The 20,000-nt window shown below is 47.1% G+C and overlaps 1 protein-coding gene across 1 annotated transcript in view; it reads right to left on the bottom strand.

The window, feature by feature from the left end:
- Ebf3 (EBF transcription factor 3) overlaps positions 1–20,000 on the bottom strand; it is a 115,162-nt gene that overhangs the window by 9,565 nt on the left and 85,597 nt on the right. Inside the window, exons 8-11 of the mRNA XM_052174232.1 lie at positions 19,161–19,291; positions 18,549–18,675; positions 12,650–12,808; positions 270–358 (exon numbers count right to left, since the gene is read on the bottom strand). Coding sequence (XP_052030192.1) covers positions 270–358; positions 12,650–12,808; positions 18,549–18,675; positions 19,161–19,291 — 506 coding nt within the window. The remainder of the gene's footprint in view (positions 1–269; positions 359–12,649; positions 12,809–18,548; positions 18,676–19,160; positions 19,292–20,000) is intronic.

Raw genomic sequence — 20,000 nt, 5'->3', positions numbered from 1 at the left:
GTCCCCCTTGCAGAATCCAAAATATTGGTTATCAGAAAAGCTATTTTTCCCTCTCCCTTTAAAGAGATGGCCCTCCAAAGAAGCAACATACAGTGAGAATCTGTGTACCACTGTGGGTTAGGAAGCTCCCCATACCTGTTGGCCTTGATACAGGTACAGGGTTTGTGCTGTCTGGCATTTGCCTTCCCGGAGTATCCACCACCCCTGAACCAGAAGCAGTCTGGTAGTGACTCCAACCTGTGTGGGACATCATGTGCTCTTGTACTAACCTTGGGTAACCTTTCAGGGTCACCTGGATGTCTGGGTATCACTTTCTGCAACCTCTGGAAGCCGTAATCTATGGTTGGCTCATTAAGGGCTGCAACAGGGACACACAAACACAGAGTAAGTCAGTCACTGCCGTTACATCATCCACTGTGCATTTACTGCATGCTTACACACAGATGTGAAGTTCTTCCCCATGCATGTCGGGCCTTAAGGAACAGACTCCCCCGCCCCCACACACACTTCTTTTGCACATAAAATCTATGATTATTTCTAATCTATAATTAGACTGGAAGAAAAATCAAAGGGTGGCTCAGTATATTGTAAAAATGGCGGTGCAGTCCCGCAGTGACAGGTCTTGAGGCCACATATAGCCATCACCACAGCCATGATGTGGCGCCTGCATCACACGGTGCGTTCCTCACCAGCCAGGGATTTATGGGAAACTGGCAATTATGACATATGTCCGGCTATTGCTAGCCTCAGATTTATCCCTGTGGTCCTTTTTTGTCTAGCATATTGCCTGAGCACAGACCAGGCAGGAGGAACACTTACTCTTGCAAAGCTTTAATAATCTGTGAATGGCTGACTACAAACTGATATAGAGCGCTATCATTCCACAGCTGCAATCCACCAGCCCCACGAAATTGCCGGCCACAAATAGTAATTAATCTTTTTATCCCTCAAATTGTAATTTTGACTATGAACTGTGCGTGGCCATAAATCAGAGGCACATGCACCCTGTACAGTGCATGAATCACAGCCGGGACTCCATCCGACTGCACACACTGTGTTTAACAAGCTTTATAAGGAGCCATCGGGCTTTATTACGGCTCTGCCTGACTCCAACAAAAACTGAGCCCGGAGGCCCGGGGACACGAGTTAAGATGAAAATACTTATTAGAGTACATTATTTCTTGATGTAGATATCGTTTTCTGTGGAGTAAGTCCACGGTGCACGGCGCGACATAAATCAGGAGGTTTCGGAGGCTAATAAGACCTGCCGCCATCTATTCATTACTCCGCCCGCAATTTGGGCCATCACTCATTAGTAATTTGATGATTAACGCCACCCAGGTCTGCGGAGTGCAGGAGAACACAAAAGGCCATGGCTTCCTAAGAGGAAGCTTGGGGCTGCCTTGGAAAGTGCTCCACAATAATTGGTCACCATTATCCTCGAGTGCTGAGCTGTCGGTGCATCTTGTAAGCAACCCAGGACGCCTTACACATACACTCAATAATGCGCCCGAAAGTTGAGGACCACAATATGATTTGACATTCCATCATACATCCCGGAGACAAAGGTCCGCACAGGAATGTGAAGTAAGACATTTTCTTGTTAATAAAGCATTGATCCGATGTATTGATTTTACATGACACGGCTTTTGCTGGGATTTTGCCCTCTTTTTTCTTTGCAAATAGTAAAACCCTTCAAAATGCCTCGGTGTATGTGACATGGCAAAATTTCTAACTCTCTGTGATGTAAATTCTATATGTGTAAAACCACTTCATAATCAGACCATTAATCATCAGAAGCTGTCAGCATTGACTGGGGGGACAATTTGTCATGTCTCTGCCTCGGCACAGGCAAGGGTGTCAGGCAAAAATGCAGTGTGGGCATCAGGGAGGATGGGCTCCAGTCCCAGCAAACGACTTGGTCCAAAAAGGGTAAGATGAAGTATTATGTTTCTTGATCGGGGTGTTGAGGGGGAAGGCAGCCCAGTGTGCATTCCTAACATGTCAGGTTTCTCCTCTCTGCCAGCTAATCACCACGACTGTTTGACTTAATGAACCGGCCTGATGAAAGGTGATCAGAAAAGATAGATGGGCAGCTGTTATTGATTTCATGCAAATGCCCCTGACAGGTGATAGGCACGTTAATGCAAGCTCTCAGAAGCTTTATGACGGTGATAAGCATACACTCACTCCGGCAGAGACATCCTCCAGTGTCTCTCGGTTGAAATGATACTCTTCTATGATATAAAGTGTCACATAAACAATGTAAATAAGAGGACACCTTTCATGTCTCAATTCAAACCAATGAGCATTAGCAACATGAATATACCACCAAAGTAAGTAGGTGTGGCACATCAGGAAAGTTCAGACAGGGTACAAAACTATGCCAGGGCTGGTCCCCACCAGACTGGATGAGCCACACAGCAAAGGGACTTAGTGCTGCTCTTCCAGCCAGAATATGTCCCTCTCCCAGAGGTCTGGCTCCAGAATCTCAAATGTATTTATGTAGCAAAAATGTACTTATGTAGACACCCCTGCTACTAAAAACCTCTTTAGTAGCAGGGGTGTTACAGACCTGGGAGTTTCTGCTTCCATGGTGCATCTCCCCATGGACCTCTGGGTCCCCTGGAGTATAGTCTGGTCCCCTTGAAGGCCAGCGGCCCTCAGATCCTCGAGGAGCCCATCCCTACCCATGGCTGGTTCAATCCTCACTGGCCAATTCTGCAACTAGAGGAGAAAGCACGAGACCTCCCCACACATCTAATAACCCTTCAGCATGTCGAGTTTACGGCCTAGAGCCCAGCCGAGCCAGGGCAAGGCACTGGCACGTCCAGTCACAGAGCCCCGAGCCAGGCCAATCAATACCACTTTCCTGTTTTAGAACTGGGTAATTATGAGGGGGAGAGATTGCCTGACCTTTCACCTGCACTGCATTACTTTGCTGATATTAAGATAAATTGCCTGATTTTGGGTAAACATATGCTGCAATTCAAACTGTCAGCACTGGTTTGCTGAGGGATAATTTGTATTGATCTCCCAGCTTCTTCCCAATTTTGCTTACTGACCTCGTGGATAATTAGAGAAGGAGCCCTGGGTGAGCTCAAGTCGGGGATGAAGAAGAAATATGAAGAAGAATAAAGCAAATTTGTTTTATGTTAATATTTGTCGGTCCGCCCCTCACATCTGTCAGCATCAGCAAAGCCATAAATTAATGCATTTGGTTCCCAAGCAATTTATTCCAAGGAATTATTTAGCAGCATGCTTAGTCTCCGAACATGTGTCACTGGGTTAAATTAATTTAAACTCTGCCTTAAACACAACAAAACAAATGTTATTTTCTGCTGAAGGGGAAAAAACAATAACGTTTATCAAAAAATGTATCTGTAAGCTAGCACCTTTCTGCATGGATTTCCGTCAGTCAGTGAAAGGGAGGGTAGGTTTTCTAATAAATCCCCCCTCCGGAAGTAATTAGCACCCATTATTTGTCCTGAATTCAAATTTCGCTAAGATGGCCTGCTGCCTGTAGGAGATGAATGTATGTGTGAAATTACATCGTTTAAGATATGTCAGATTACAAGGCTGTTGTATCAAAAGTCATAAAACAAATCTCCCCTGTGAAATATCTCTTTATTAACTGTGCCATAAGATATTAACATTCCTCATTTAGTGGAGGGCCTTTTATCTGTTTCAAATACATTATTCGTCCTTTTGGAGATAAACTGTATTAATATCCATTTGAGTAGGCTACTGTGGCCTAATGCATAGTAATTTTTGTTGGAGAGCTTTTATTTTAGAATAAGAAAATTACACAGCAATAAAACCTGAATGAATCAGAAGCTAGAATGGCCGGGAATCACATTCCATGCCAAATGAGGCAAGCAATCAGGCAGCCTGTGAAAGGCCAGATATCCGGCTATCATCTGCAGGCCAGTCTCCAGTGTGGGTCCTACAAATAGAGCCTGACATGCCACATAGACTTGACTCCGAACGCCGGATAGCCTGCAGCCTGAGAAGGATGCATATTTAAATATATTCCAGTATACTGGAGTTAATCTCGATACTTTACATGCATTGAAGTCATAACAGAAGAAGCGTTCTAAATATTTAAGTCATGCCCATGTACTGGGGGATTAATCATAGCGCAATTGATAAAATTTTAACGGTCTGTGATGTCGGTTCAAGTTGGGATTGCCAGAGCTAATGTGGCAGCCGAAAATGGCATCAGGCTTTGAGCTGCAGCTGGGGCCAGAGTAGCTCCAACTGGCCTGCTGCAATTAGAAACGTACCAATGGGCAACCGTGCTGGGTTTTTCTTTCTTGTGACATCAGTCATTGGAGTTTACATTTTGATGGCTGAACTGTCTTTGTCAGCCAGCCCTGCTCAGGGTTCTGTGTTGTTCTCCAACATCCCAAAATGTAAATGGCTTTCGTCAGACTTCAATGGCTAATCCATTGGTGTGTAAACTCTATTCACTTATGTGAATAAGGGGACATGCTCCTGACCACGGATGACATGTAGAAGACATTGCAGATCAAAAAACGATGTTTGGGGCTAGGATACTTTCCTACAGAAGAAAAACTCCTAGGAATGAGACTAAGCCCCGTGAATTTTTGAAAGGCCAACCCACTCACCAGAAATTTACTAAGCAACTACTATGCTTTCAGGGCTCAGCTGTGCCTGTGTCCCAGTGGTGTGAAACCTATCCTCAAGGGCAGCTATCAAGAGCCAAAAATGTTGTGGACTGCTCTCCTCAACCCCCAGTCCAGGGGGCTTCGTGGTGGTAAAGAGGAGAGGACCACTGCATGGAGGAGGGGTACAGCGGCCAAGCTTAACTGAGACAACAGCTTCCTGCACACCTTCCCTCCCGTCAAGGGAGGCCTGAATCCGGCTGCCAGCCAGAGACCAGTCCTTAAGGACTGCCAGAGTAACTGCTCTTGCAGTACAGCTGTGTCTTTAAAACGGTGACATTAAACACACGAGGGGGAGACTCCCAGGTAGGAAACAGCTGCTTTTGGCACCATCTTTCCACCCTGGAAGCAGAAGCCAGCGTGCAGGTTGCGGTGCAGCAGAGTCTCCTGCCCAAAAAGCCTGACTCCAACAGTAAGAACAGGAAGACGTTCATTTGCTCCATTCCAGCTGCTGGCTGCAGCTATTAAGTGAGCTCCAGTTTCATTTCAATAATGATCGGCTTCCTGTAACTTCCCAATCATGCATTTGTCATAATGCAGTAATTTTCTTGCTACAAACAGATCCTCATAATGAGGCCGTTTTTCACATTAGCAACATAACTACATAATAAGAACATCTGTAGTTCCTTTTCCGAGGGACAAGAACGCGCTTCAATTAAGGCAATGGGTTTGTTAAATAAGATATAGTATATTTTACTAACAGGGATACCCAGACCCTGCCCCAACAGACTACAAGCCGTCAGTGTGCCTGAATGAACACAGGTTGTAATGTGTAAAAATTAAATAAAGTAAAATTAAATTGCTCAATACAAAGACATTCCTCTAGAGGGTGTTGGTGATTTTAGTGACAAAGTGCTATTTGCTGACAAGTAGTTTACACATTAACCAGCCGAATCCAAGGGGGAAAAATGCCAATAGCAATTATATCACCTTGAGGTTATTAAATGTCCCACTGATAAGTAACTAGGTGAGCTTGACCAGGTGATAAAGACTGCTGTGAGCAAACGATTGCTTGTGAAGAATGCCTCTCTGCCCCGCTGTTTCTCCAGATAGCTTTTCTTTCAAAAATGACTGTATAAAAAGTTGCATTAAAAAATGTGTGACTTCGGAAGTCAAAATTGATACTCAGCCCCGCCCCCCGGGCCCCCTCTGCTCCAGATAGAGCACTTTTATCATTCCACCTCAAAATACTACACAAAGTCCCCAAATGCCTGGGTTTTTCTCTCCCCCTTTTTTAGGCTTTAAAATGATGCTAAGTTCTCCACTTTATCATCAACTGTCTCCTGCAAGCACATTTCATCTATAAGAAATTCAGATGCTCGGGAAATTAAAATTTCAAAGATCTGCTGCAAAAAAAAAAAATCAATGGGGCAAGATCAATGCTCATAGAAATTTCATGAACTTTGAACTGATCTGGGCATGATGATGAGGGTGGCTGGAGTCGCAGGCAGCTGACGGCTCTTAGTGTGGATGAGAAGCAGCCGGGCAGCGGGGAGGAGCGCCTCGGTTTACACTGGCTTTTGCTTTCATATTTTGTAGGACAAAAATTTTTAATTTTTAGTCTATTCCAGTAACAAGCAGAAACCAGGGGTGAAAAATCCTCCTTCCAACCCAACGGGTGGATCTCCCTGCTTAAGAGCACCTAATGCTTTGCACACTAACGCAGCCACAAAATGAAATCGGTTCCCTTTGCAGCCGATTGCAGGTGCAAATTAATATTGTAAAATGAAGATCAATACATGGACAGGGCCAAATCAATAGTGGCTAAATTATTGCTGCATTTTCCTCCTCATTCAAGATGAGTTGTGTTTTCCTCTCAAAGTCAATACTTCGCAGCTTTTCTCATTAATTTCTCAATAAATTTGGCAATGAATTTCAATCACAGAACTCGGCAGGGTGAGCTAGGCATTGTGGTGTGCATGGGAAACACAAAGGCCACGCGGTCCCCACATCACTCACTGGGGTGCTGGCCTGGCTGAGGGACAAACAGTGAAGACGTAGGTCGCCCTTCCGCACCTGGAAGCCAACCCCAAATTTGATGTCTCCTGTGAGAGGCTTGGGGCTTGTCTGGTGTCTGCTCTGGGTCACTGTGGGGGTCACAGTCCCAATGCTAGGCCCACCTAGGGTCGGCCTCAATTTCCCACCAGTTCCTCCAGAACCTACTGTGTTCCATCAGCATGTCTTCTTGGAATAAGAAGAACACCACAGTTGACTTCTAATTGGAGCCCCCCTGCTCCAACACTCGGGGAGTACTGTTCTGGTATTCATACAGGCAGCCCAGCAGGGCCTACTGCACAGGGACCCACTTCCATTCACCACTGTCTGGCAGTGGATGGCAGCATTGTGATGTGACACCAAATGCAGAAAAGGGGGCAGCCCATCTTCCTTGTTACCCAAATAATACCCTTCTGACAAATATTGGACTGCATTCAAACACTTTGTTTACATCCCTCAAAGAATGCATTGGATTGTGGCTTGCATAGGCATGGGGGAGCTACACCAGCCATCCCAGCCCTGCAGCTAAAGAAAACCCAGGCCCTGGAGCCTGCGCTCTCAACACCACACCTGTCCATCTCAGGATGGTCCAGCACAGACACACTACAGACAAAGATCTAAGGTCTGCCAATCCCTGATGTGACACCCCCGTCCCCAAAGCTGTAATTTTAACTAGCTCTCTAGACAGAGAAGTATGTTCCAAAGGGAGGCGGCAGTGAGTAAAACCATCCTCACTACCAGACGACCACCATAAGCTTCCATCCGTCACTCTCTGCTTCAGGAAAGCAAGTGTCCCATGTCCTCATCCTCTCAGAGATTTCATGGGAGGTGGAAGAAGGCCATAAAAGCCAAGAGAGAGACACTCTGTAGATAACAATGGGTGTGCACACTTAAAGCCAGCATCAGGAAGATTTCTGTGCAGAGTGGAGTTGCAGAGCAAGCTTAGGAAGCCAGCTCTCCCAGGCCACAGACACACAGGCTGTGGAGCAAGACAAAGGTCCCTCTTGGGGGCTGAGTGTCCCTGTCCCCATGGCCTTGTGAAAACCCCTACTTCCTAGGAAGTGGAAGGAGGGTCACTCAAGGTGACCCGACAGCACATCCCTGCCTCGTTCAGAGCAGTGTATATAGCTGGTGCTTAAAGGTGCTGGGGCACAGTGGCTAGACTTCTGGAAGATACCAGGCCTATATGATAACACTATCAAGCATTTCTAATTTTGAGGCATAAAATGAGCTTACTGTTTGTCTTACATCTGCGTGGATTTGTTCCTAATATCTATATTCTATCAACCTATATATACAAAAGCGACTGTGTGGTACATCTATTCAATAGAGTACTATTAAGACACACACCACAGTGGAACCCAAGAACAACATATTCTATGTCAAAGAAGTCAGCCCCAAAGGCCATGTATTGTATGATCTGATCCTGCAGGAGTGAGTTACACCAGTAGCAACCAAAGCCAGGGATGGGAGGGAGAGGTGAGAATGTGGAACATAGTTCAGGATTAAATCACTGAGGTAGGTTGTATAACACTGTGTATATAAAAAACCCTCTTATGTCTCAGCTTCTGCTTACGGTCTTCATACATCAACTGCACCCAAAGCAGACATGAGGTTCCTAGTATTTGCACCCCCATACTGACTGAGGCACTATTCACAATAGCCAAGATATAGAGCCAGCCTAGATGCCATCAGCAGTACAGGTAAGGAAGAAGCATGTGATCACTATGGAGTCTTAGCCATGAATAAAAAAGAAACAAAAGAAAAATGGAAATCATAGATTTGCAGGAAAATGGGTGGAACTGGAGCTCACCATGTTAAGTGAAATAAGCCAGACCCAGATGAATTTCGAATGTTTTTCCTCATAGACAAAATTTAGAATGTTTTTTAAAAGCAAAGAGGAAATAACAGATCCAAAGGGAAGAGGGGAGGAACAGGCGGCAGTGAGGAAGACAGAAAGACAAAACACTGCATGTTATTATGTGTGGAAATGTAACAATAGACCCCATTAACTCGCACGCTAACTGTAGCTGGGAGAATGGCAGTGAAGGCTTTAATCTGGGTGTGCCTGTGCTGAGCAAGATGCTCTTCTGCATGCTGCCTGGCAGGTAGCACAGGTGCACCTAGCAAGAGCAGAGACCCATGCCAGCTGCGGAAGGCAGAACCTAGCTGTGCACTGAGGGACTCCCACGTAGGCTCTCCCAGCATGCTTTACCCTTCTGTCTGCCCACTGGCATCTAATTCCAGGTCTTTCAGGCTGGATACAGAAGAAATATTTGGAGGCAAAGCCTTTAAAGAAGTGGTCAGGATGTGGCCACAGTAGTGGATGGCCTAAAGTATATAATATATAAGATGAAACTGTCAAAGAATTGGGAAGGGGAGAGGGATGGGGAGGAAGGGTCAAGCTCTGCTCTCATGCATGTTGGAGATAACAAGTTGTATGGTAACCTGAGGAGGCTGGTCCTCACCTGTGGCCTTTATAGCTTTTCATGCCCTTCCTCTTGCTCCCTGAACACCCAAGAGCAGGACACATCCTCCATGGAAATCTTCCACACTCTTCTGAGCACCTGCGGTGCAGCCTCCAGGGCCATTTCCATAGAACACCCCCCTCCCCAGCTCTGCCACCTGCAAGTTCTCAGGGAGCCATTGCTATCCCCCAAATCCAGAAGGTGAGAATACTGTTTGCATCGAGGCTGTTTCTGTTAACCTCTCTCCACACCTGTTTCTTTCCCACAAGGCTGAGTCAGTGCAGTTGTGGCAGTGTTCATGCTGGATGTGTGTGTGTGTCATAGGCCATAGAGACCCCAGGGGAGCTTCCAGGATGAAGACAAGAGTGGCTTCCCTTGGCAAGAACCCACTGCTGCAAAGCAAGATGTGTTTCCCCCTTGAAACACATCTAGGTACCCCTATCCATGAGCACCTAAAGAGTTGCTGATTTTCCTTCCCAAGAGTCACCCACAATACCCTACTAAGGACTCAGACTAGATATGCATGAGGTGTATGCTGGCCCCCAGAGGGCAGATCCCAAACCACAGTAACCTGTGTTGCACCACCACATTGTGTCTAAAACTGAGATAGCACATTCCTCTTGGTGACCATCCAATCATCTGGCTTTCCCAAGCTCCTGGTTGAGAGCAGTGAATGAGACGGTACATCATCCATCGGTGGGTGCAGGACCCAGTTTCTCTAAGGATGTCATGACAAAGACCAAACAGAACCTGTGGCTCTGTTCAAGGCAGCATGTTAGCACTATGGGTACAGGGTCCCCTGAAGGCAGGGAGACCTGTGGTGAGCGTGTGGCCTCTGGTAGCTACAGGCTGTCTCACTAACAAATAGCAAGCTAACTTCACTTGGGGAATGACTGCTCTTTCCACCCACAGGAAGCACATAAGGACATTCTAAAGTCTTTGGCTTGGGATACACCCCAGGAGCTGGACCCTTGATGTGTGTGCCCCCAAGTGCTAACAGACCTAAGCTTCCATGAGGGATTTTGTGTTGGGAGTACTGTCATCAAAGAAAAAAACACAGACGGATAGGTGATGGATGGCTCTTATGCACACATCAGGGCAGTTACGCTGACATGGAGCCAAGATCTTGGCCAGGACCAAGGAGCACAGGCCAGTAGCACTTCCCAGCTCCATGGAGACCAAAGGAGACATGCCAGGCAGAGGAGGAGGCAAAAAGATGGAACAGAACTCTAGCAGAACCCCCAAACCCAATCTCATAGCTTTCTAGACTTTCATATTCTCTGTGGTCACAAGATGCCTAGAGGGACAGATCTTGGCCTACAAAGGATCAGAGATCTCAGGGCCCCCTTGCCCAGCAGTAGGGTTTCCACATGTGAAAGATTGAGAAGTGGTGCTTCAGGAGAAAATTTTAGCTAGAGTCAAAGAAAAAAGGGCCCCCAAACAAACCAATAAAAACTCCTCTGAGCCTAATGTATCCCAAGATCGACAGTGGCTCCTCGTCCCCATGGAGTTGTGTTTTAAACTGTCATGTGATCCGGTCTGCACCTTCAACAAATATGTACTACTCCATCAGCCCATGCCGGCAAAACCCAAATAGGACAAATCCCATCTGCTCCTCAGGGCCACAGGAACCTTTGTAGTTATCCAGGGTCAACAATCTGCATCGCAGACTTCCATTTTATTGTTGAATTAAAAATCACCCAAAGGGAAGAAAGTTGGATCCTGATGATTTTCTATAACAAATTTAAAAGGCCCAGAAGTCTAACAACGGTTCTTTGAATGTATCTTTTCTTGTTGTTTCTGCATATCCCAGATCTGGTACTACTCTGCTGGACATGGACAAGACCTAAGACCTTCTAGAAATATAAGGTTTCTATGGAGATACACAGGGACCTAACTCCAGCTGAGCCAGCCTGCACAGAACATTCCAGAATAAAACACTCTCTCACCATCTATCTCCTCAGGTCCACCATATGTGTGGGAATGGGCTGTGTGGGAGGAAGCTCAAGCTCTAGGCTCTGAGTCCAAGAAACAAGGAGTAGCCATGCCCCTTGTCCCCATGAGACGGCCAATGGGAAGTTTATTCCCCTCCCCCTCAGTGTCAGAATTACCACTTCCTTTTAAAGTTCTCCACCAAGATGTTGGCTCCACAGCTGCACTGGTTCTCATGTTCGACCTGCTGGAGGGTCCCCTGGAATGACCTGCCTGCCATCTTACCTTAAACCTTATTCTTTTATCCTGCTTATTCCTTGCTTGGTTACCTTCATTGTGTTGTGCTTTTGAAATAGCCATTAGTTCATGTCTGTCCCTCACTCCCCACTCCCCCAGTGTCTTTCCCAGGCAGAACTGGAAATAAAACTCCCCTAGACAGTGCTGCCAGGGAGGGAGGATAGGAAACAGGGACCCTGCCTGTGTCAAAGAAAGAGGGTCAGGCCTGTCTCTCCCATCCACAACCTGCCTACCCTAAGTGAAGCCAACGACCCTTTTGTCCTTTGGGTAAGACAAATGGCCGTCTCCTCGAAGCCACGTCTTGTCAGGTGGGCTGCGAAGTCAATACCTTCACCTTGGTATGGAAACTTTGTGATTTATCAGTCCGTCTCCCCTCTTGGGTTCACGCAGTCCCAACATACACAGCCAATCGGGCCCATGGAGCAGACCTGGTCACAGCCAGCTGGAAAGCAACCAAAGCCTCTGTGATGACAGACAAATGTGTCTTCTTAGCAACAGCCCAAAAGCACTTGACTTGTACTAATAACAAAGAGGCCACGCTGGTCACCGTGGGTCTAAAGACGAAGCACCCTGTCACCAGCCTGGTTGGGAAATTAGCAAATAATGTTCTTTTCCTTGATAAATGGGTGACAGCCCCGTCTCACCAATCATTTTTAACATTTTGATGCATGCCTATGATCCCACTGGAGGGGCAGAAAAGTTTACTGGCCCTCAATTTTCACATGATGAATGGAACTCTCTAAATGTGCGATTTCTGTATGAGGTATAGTTCATTTTAAGCAATTCTGGTAAATGGGTGTCACTGATTAGGACAAATTGTCTACTTGTGCTGTGCCTCATTCTCCTGCCCTCCTTTGAGACAGGAAAGAGGAGACCGCAGGGACAGGGAGCCTTCATGCAACCCTCTTTAAAGGGATATGTTCTCCGGCCCATACCCGCAGAACCCTCTGCTCTGCTGACTGTGACTCTGGTAGTGCCGTGTACCACCCAAGGGAGGACACCAAGTGAATGCTACCTCCTTGCCTGAGGCTCCTAGGGACCCACCTACAGTCTTCAGTCCCCACTCCCGGGGGAAGGGGCTGAGGCCTGGAAGCTTCTCACCTAGTCCTTGTGAAAAACAACACAAAAATTACCACCCTCAGCTATCCATGCTTAGACATGTAGCAAAAAGCAAGAGTGGGGTGAGGCTGGAAGGAAGGTGGTGCTAAGGAGTCATGGAATAGCTGGATAAAGTTTCAAATGTGGGAGCCTAAAGATGGTTGAGCTGACAGTGCAGCCCCATGCTAGCCTTCAACACAAGTGACTTGACATAAGAGCCAATGTATCCATTATGGGGGTGAGGGCTGGGTGTGACGAGGACACGGGCATCCTGAAACACCTGACGGGGACCACCGTCATGGGTGACAGGTCTGGCCATGGGCACACCCACTGGAGACGGGAAAGGGAAGTAGGGTGTCTGGCTGTCATGGCAGGGGAGGTGGAATCGCTGATGATTCTGGGTCAAAAGCCCCACATTCTCTGAGCTGGTCAGATGGGATGTATTCCTGGATTGTGCACAGCAGTGGCTTGGAGCTTAGGGCTGAAATAATTGGGCTGTTTGTGTTTGACGTTCAATTTAGCAGAATGCAAACGGCATGAACCATGGGCGGCAATTTAGAATCATTTGTTCTGCAGATACAAGTGATTTGTTGGGAGAGCCACCAGCCTGGGAGAGAGGAAACTGGAGCTGTCCGGCTGTGGTGAAGGGTGTTTGGAATCCATGATGTGGACAGACCATGTATAAATATTCACAAGCAACCTTTCCATGTGCCAAAAACACAAGGATCCCCAGGTAAGGAGAAACGACATGGAAGGTGGAAGCCAACCAGGAGACTCAACGGGAGCGAAACCGTCTCCTGACAGGTGCAGGATGGAGCTAGCACCCCTCAACATGGAGCCAGGGTGAAGCTGGTACCCCTCAATATGGAGCCAGTTTTAAGACACAATGCAACCTCTTTCTAAAACAAAACAAAACAAAAAACAAACAAACATAAAAAAACAAACCTAAACACTGTATCAGAGAGAACACAAACTGCTTGCAATTACTGACTGGGGGATGGTCTCCCAAGCCTGACATCAGATGCACACATGTCTGTTTGAAAATATTCCCATCCAATGAACGCATCACAGACCTGGGGCCCTTCCAGATATCCGCCGTGTGTCCACTTTAGATGGGTCTACACTGCCTGCCAGCACCTTGTTGAGTGACTGGGCTCAGTCTGTTACTGGCGACATGTTGACTCCCAGTAATTTGTGATAATTTCTTTAACTGAGCAAAAAAGAATTCTCTAAAATGAGGGTAGGTCAATCAAACTTCAGGGCAGGAGGTCAGCATAAAAAAACCCCAAGTCCCATCCCTGGTGTCTCGTGAACTAGGCTTAAACCCAGGCCATGCCAACAACCTCCATTCCTTTTTTAATCAGGAAATATTTTGCCAAATATCCATTTTGAGCTCTCTCTCTCTCTCTCTCTCAATCTCTCTCTCTTTCTCTCTCTCTCTCTCTCTCTCTCTCTCTCTCTCAATCTCTCTCTCTCTCTCTCTCTCTCTCTCTCTCTCTCTCTCTCTCTCTCTCCATACACATCACACTTGGAAACAGGTCTGCAAAAGGCATTTTCATGAGAACATAATCTCAATTAGAAGCATACAAATTCCAACCCAACTTAATCAGGTAACGCCATATTGTTTCTATTCTAATTAAAAAATAATTTCTTTTATTACTCTTAACAATGTAATGTGTTTGTAGCAGTAAAAATATGAGAGCAAAAGCTGCCTGATTTTGCCTCTATGGTGAGTTCCTCAGGTAGGCAGCTCCGGGACTGTTTAATTATTATTAAACAAGTCAATGGTATGCTATTAGACAAATATTAAAACAAGCATTGCACTTGGTTATTAATTTGAACTATTCACTTTTAAATGCAGCAAATATCTCATTAATTTAATTTTAGGTGCCCACCAGTTTATATTGCATTTTACAGTCTAAAGGCAATTTACTATTAACTGGCAATTACATACACAGTGATTGTTAATTCTGCTCCTAAGTGCTAGCCGCTTGAAAATTGTTCTCTCTCTCTAATTTCTGACCTTCTTACAGCAGGGGTGAGGCTCACTGGGAATACAGAGAACTCCTATGGAAGAGCTGGACATGTCATTTGTGGCTCATTCTTTTAATTCACCGTGCTAATCAACTGAACCGCCACAGTCTCCCAAGGTAATTGTGACTTGAGAGGGGCTATGACCGGCAGCCAAGGGGCTGGATGGATGGGGCCTGGCCAGCCTTCCCTTCCAGGGCAGAGGCTGAGCACGACCACTCTGGGTTGACTAATAGGGTCTGGTTTTGAAAAATCTGGTGTTTCTCAGGTCACTGTAAACAGCTCATTTAGACCTCTGCCAAGTCCCTCCCAGCCTTTGGCAGGCTAGTGGCAGCCCCTCCTCCAAGCCCAGGTTCATTATCCAGTGGCCCTGCGGCCCCACAGCTGGCTTCATGCCGGGAAGGTTAAATGTGAAGGTGTCCCAGCAGCCTCCGGGGCCTGGGCACACTGATGGGAACCAGACGCCCAGGGATGGCGCCCATGTTGTGACATCCAGAGGGGCTGGCTCAGTTTTCACTGGGGAAAGGGAGTCCCTGTGATTACCTCATTGTCCCCATCAATTTTAGGGCAATGCAAATCAGACAGAAGCTTCCAGGCCAGACAGGTTATGACCCCACCTTTCCTCAGCTCCCTGAGAGTATAAAGTCCTGTATCCCTTACACACATGTGAAAGGAATATTCCTGGTAATGATCTCTCACACACACACACACACACACACACTCTCTCTCTCTCTCTCTCTCTCTCTCTCTCTCTCTCTCTCTCTCTCTCTCTCTCTCTCACACACACACACACACACACACACACAACACACACTCCAGCTAGTTAGCTGGTTAGTTTGGAAGGGCTGAGCTTGCATAGCTTTGAAGCAAATGCTCACACATGAGGAAACAGGAAATTTCCAATCCCAAGGCAGGAGGGCCTGAGTCTTGGGGCCTTACAAATCCAGTCAGCTTGAAAGTAGATGCAACCATGCAGAATGGACAGTAAGTCTCTACAAAGGCTCATGGGGCTATAACAAGCTCAGGAGACACTGCTTTCCCTTGGGAGGCAATGGACACTCTGGTCAAGGAGGGCATTCCACCTAGCCAGAAACCAAGGAGCTTCAGAGAGTGCCCTTCCCTACCCATCTGCCAAGGAGCACTGATCACAAGGACTGCTACTACTGCCAGCCAGTGACAAGCAACTCCTCCTACCCTCCACACCTGCATTTGTTCACAAGTGTTCAAACCAGGACCTATCTGCAGAACTGGGGACAGACACAGGCAAAGGAATAAAAACAGGACCTGGATCTCTCTGCCATAAAACTGCTTGTAAAAATTAAAAAAAAGGGGGGGGGGGTGGTAACGTCTGAAGCTCAGCCATCTTCAACCAAGACTCAGGGAAGAGCTTGCCTAGAGCAGCCCCTAAATAAACCAGCAGAGCCTCATGGCCATCTCACTAGAGAACAAGGAAGACAGGCTGGTGAGGAGCAGGCCAGGCTTGCCAACTGTGGACACAGGCTTACCCGGGTGCCACCAGCCAAGACAGGCCACATTACCAGCATAGGAACTCACTCAGCACACCCAACCCTGGCATGTCTCTCTCAGCTCGCTGTCAGTACAAGAGCAAATGTGCATCATCCCCACATCCAAGGAGCTCAAAATGTGAATAGGTCCCATGGACCTCAACAGAAGTCCAGACTGTCAATAACTTTCCACAGATGACACTGTTTACTAAGTGGCCTCTGTATGTCAGACACTTTGAGTTGTCCTTGATCCCTGCCAAACCCCATGTGAAAGGGAGGAGAGGAAACTGAACTCAGAGGAGTTCCAGTCAGCAGGGTACAACAGCCAGTACCCTGAGGCATAGGGTCATCTGGTTAAATAGTCCAAGTTTTAGCATAGGGGCTTGTTGCCTCTATAGCCTGAAGTTTCTGGCCAAAGACTCAGCCATATATGGTACCCAAACCAACAGCTACCTTGAGGAGGTATGTTGAATTTATGGGGTTGCGAGGGTGGGTAGCTCATTCATACACATGACCCCAAAGCAAAGATGCTGGGGATGCCCAACCAGGCCCAAGGTAGGATTCCAACTTCTTACCTCCCCAAGAACTAGACTTCCAACATGGGTACCCTTCACTGAACAGCAAAGACACTTACTTGAAGGAATCTGTAGATGTTCCTGAATTGACTATGGGTTAATATTTAATAATAAAAGCTTAAGCTGAATGTGGATTCAAGACATCTAATGCACTGAACATCATTGCTGAGCACACTTAACCTTACAGAAACTATCCAGTGTGAAGCCTATTTGGTAATACAGTGAGGAACTGCACATGCTCAGTGAACAATGTGCTGATGGTAAGAAAACACTAGTGATGATGTGAGAACATCTCCCCAGAAGAAAATCAGAAATAAGCAGAGGTATTATAATTTTGGGAGGCCACCTGCACACAGTTTTTTAAAGATGTCCCATTTTTGTCTTTTTGTTTTAACACATGCTCAAAATTCAGAGGAACTTTTCTTCCAACCTCGAGACTTTTCAGGAAGCCAAGAATGTCCAGATCCCCAAAGCAGATGGGCACATGAACCTCCTGCTATGCCCACAACCCTGTATCCCTTCAGGTCTAGTATCCTGGTGTCCCACATCGACCAGGTAGGGGTACTGGGTTATCAGGAGCTGGATGCTCTAGAGCAGTGGTTCTCAACCTTCCTAATGCTGTGACTCTTTAATACAGTTCCTCATGTCATGGGGACTCCCAACCATAAAAATTATTTTCATTACTATTTCATAACTTTAACTTTGCTGCTGTTATGAACTGTAAATGTTTTGGAGACAGGGTTTGCCAAAGCGATCACAACCCACAGGCTGAGAGCTGCCACCCTAACATAAGGCTCCAGGTGCCACCCTAGCATAAGGCTCCGAGCCCCGCTTTGGATGACAGAAGGCCTACCAAGGAGCTGGGAGTCTATACAGGTCCAGTTTGCTCCTTTAGTATTTCCTGTAAAAGGATAGAACTTATCACTTCTGCAATTTCTTGAACTTTGATGTGGCAGGAAGGGGCCTCAGGAACCTCTGTAATCTGTCTGCTGGATAGAACGGAGGATGGCACCCACTGGGATACCATCCCAGGCCCAGGGCTCCTCCAGATGGTAAGAGAGTGGCCAATCCCAGGGTCCCAAGCCCTACAATGTGCATATCACCAAGCCCCTGCATATCCACAAATAATGAACACGCACCCATCCCTCCCACTGTCCCTGGGCTTCAGCAGGTGTTGTCCTGCATCAAATCCATTCCTGGTGCCTTACAGCCAGTGGAACAGACTGAGATCACAAGTCAAAATGCAGATGGGTGAAGTAAACTTAAGGTGGTGTTTATTTGTGGCATCTATGGCAACTCAAACAAATCATGTCAATTAAGCACTTGTGTGAGCAAAGCAGGCTATAAACACCTCTGATGTCCCACTCATGGGGGCCACACAGGCCACCCATTCTATCCATCTATCTGGGCTTGGGCTACTTTTATCCTCTGGAACTTTGACCCCCTATAAGCAACACCCCCTGCAGGGTCTAAGATCCCAGCCTCCAGCAAAGAGACCCAGCTTCCCCTGGAAGCCTAGGTAAGTGACAGGCTGTGACTTCTCCTTCCTGGTCACAGCTCAAGCAACTGAAAAGCAGAGATGAGCCAGACTGACAAGTGGGTGGACACAAGGCCTTGCATGCAGCCAGGCATGAGGCAGACACTCTCAGGGGAGTGGGAAGCTGCTGCAGTTACCAACAACTCTCCATGCTCCACTTTGCTCTGTTGGTGAGCGGCAGAGGCCTTCAGATGGGGGGTGGGGGGGGAAACGCCAAGGTCACACTGCTGCATCTGTCCAGCCATCATGAGCTGTCTAAGATGCAGATGGAAATGTGCACCTGATAAAACTCAGCAGCATGCCAATGGTCCTCACTCCTCACTCGTACCTCCCCAACAGGACCCCCTGACACCCACCCCCGGAGGCTCCCACTGAGATGGAGCACCCACCACTGCCCCACCAAGCTGGAGCCGTGTACTCACCAGTGTAGACAAAGCGTCCAGGAGCGCCTTTGCAGAACTGCTTAGACTTGTAGGAGAGGGTCACTTCAACAACTCCAGGGATGTGTCGTGGCGGCGTCTGCACTCGGATGGCGTGGGGGGTTATCAGCTACAGAAACCACACATGAACAGGCACTCAGCGGTGCAGGCCCTGAGAGGCGGACACTTGCCAGTTGGATATAATTACAAAATGAGCACAAATTGGACCATCGTCTCGGAATGTTCCCTCCTGTCACCCAGAGACTCTGGGCCTATGGTTCTTTAAGGGAAAGATCAGCAAATGTTCCAGGGTTTTAGTTTGCAGGAAAGGCCACAGGGCATCATTCATATGAAAATCGCCACCATATGTCTCCTTAAACCTGTTTCTAGTAATTCTAGAACTAATTGTTCCAGGGTATTGGAGGACCTCCTATGGCAGGTTTTAAACCCAAAGGTTGTGGGAGGAGGGGCAGACCCACCCACAGGACAGCCTACCATAGCAAACAGTAAAAGGGAACTTTGCAATAGGTGTCATATCCCTACACCAGAAACAACTCCTCAAAACCATTCCTAAAGGAGGCAACTGCTCAAGGCAGGCCAATTTCACAGGCTTACCTCACTCCACACCAACATAGTTCCGAACACAACTTGTAGACCGTCAAAGAAGTTGTCCCCGATTATGATCACAGTGGCACCCCCCGTGGTCCAGCCTTCACTGGGGCTGATGGCCTTGATGCACGGAGTGGCTGTGCGCACAAGACAGAGGACAGAAGCCTTAGAACATAACCTGACATCATGGGCCCACCCAGCCCATCTCAAGTCCCCCTTGGCAGCCACGGGAGGAGAGGCATGCTGTTCCTCAGCACCTACAAAGGGCAATCAGCATGTTGATGTGTCTAAAGCAAACTATTAAATGTTTTATAAAGCAAAGGCTAAGCCATGGAATACTAGTGAGCAAGAAAAAAAAAGGCTTGATATAGCAAATTATGTGTCAGGGCAAATATGACTATTACAAATGATTAAGCTTCGTGTGCATGTGCCACGTCGATTTATCTGCTTTACTGTACAGATCTAAGCAGAGTCAATCAAAGGCTGTTGAAGGAGATGGAAGAGCAAATGCCTTGGATTTCCATTCCCCATAAGCAGCTAATTGGGTTCAGTTTTTTCATCCGCGAACTTTGCCTTTTGGTTCAAAACTTCATTTTCCTCTGTCACTTCACAATTACGACTTTTCACTTTTCATCAGGAAGAAAATCAAAAGCACTATATTAATACTTTTGTCAAAGGTACACATTTTACATGTAATATTGTTTGTCGACAGGAATCCCCAAGCTGCCGGCCTGACCTGCCTTTGTCTCCTGAGCCCTCGAATTTGCATGAGTTATTATAATAGCCACAGGGGCTGCCCTGTGGGGGGCGGGGCTCATACAGCAGAAGGAGGGCCGGAGGAGGGGC

This window comes from Apodemus sylvaticus, chromosome 1 (genome assembly GCF_947179515.1).
Source record: "Apodemus sylvaticus chromosome 1, mApoSyl1.1, whole genome shotgun sequence".
Taxonomy (NCBI): domain Eukaryota; kingdom Metazoa; phylum Chordata; class Mammalia; order Rodentia; family Muridae; genus Apodemus; species Apodemus sylvaticus.
Note: the sequence above shows the minus strand (reverse complement) of the source record. Positions and strands in the feature narration are given on the sequence as shown.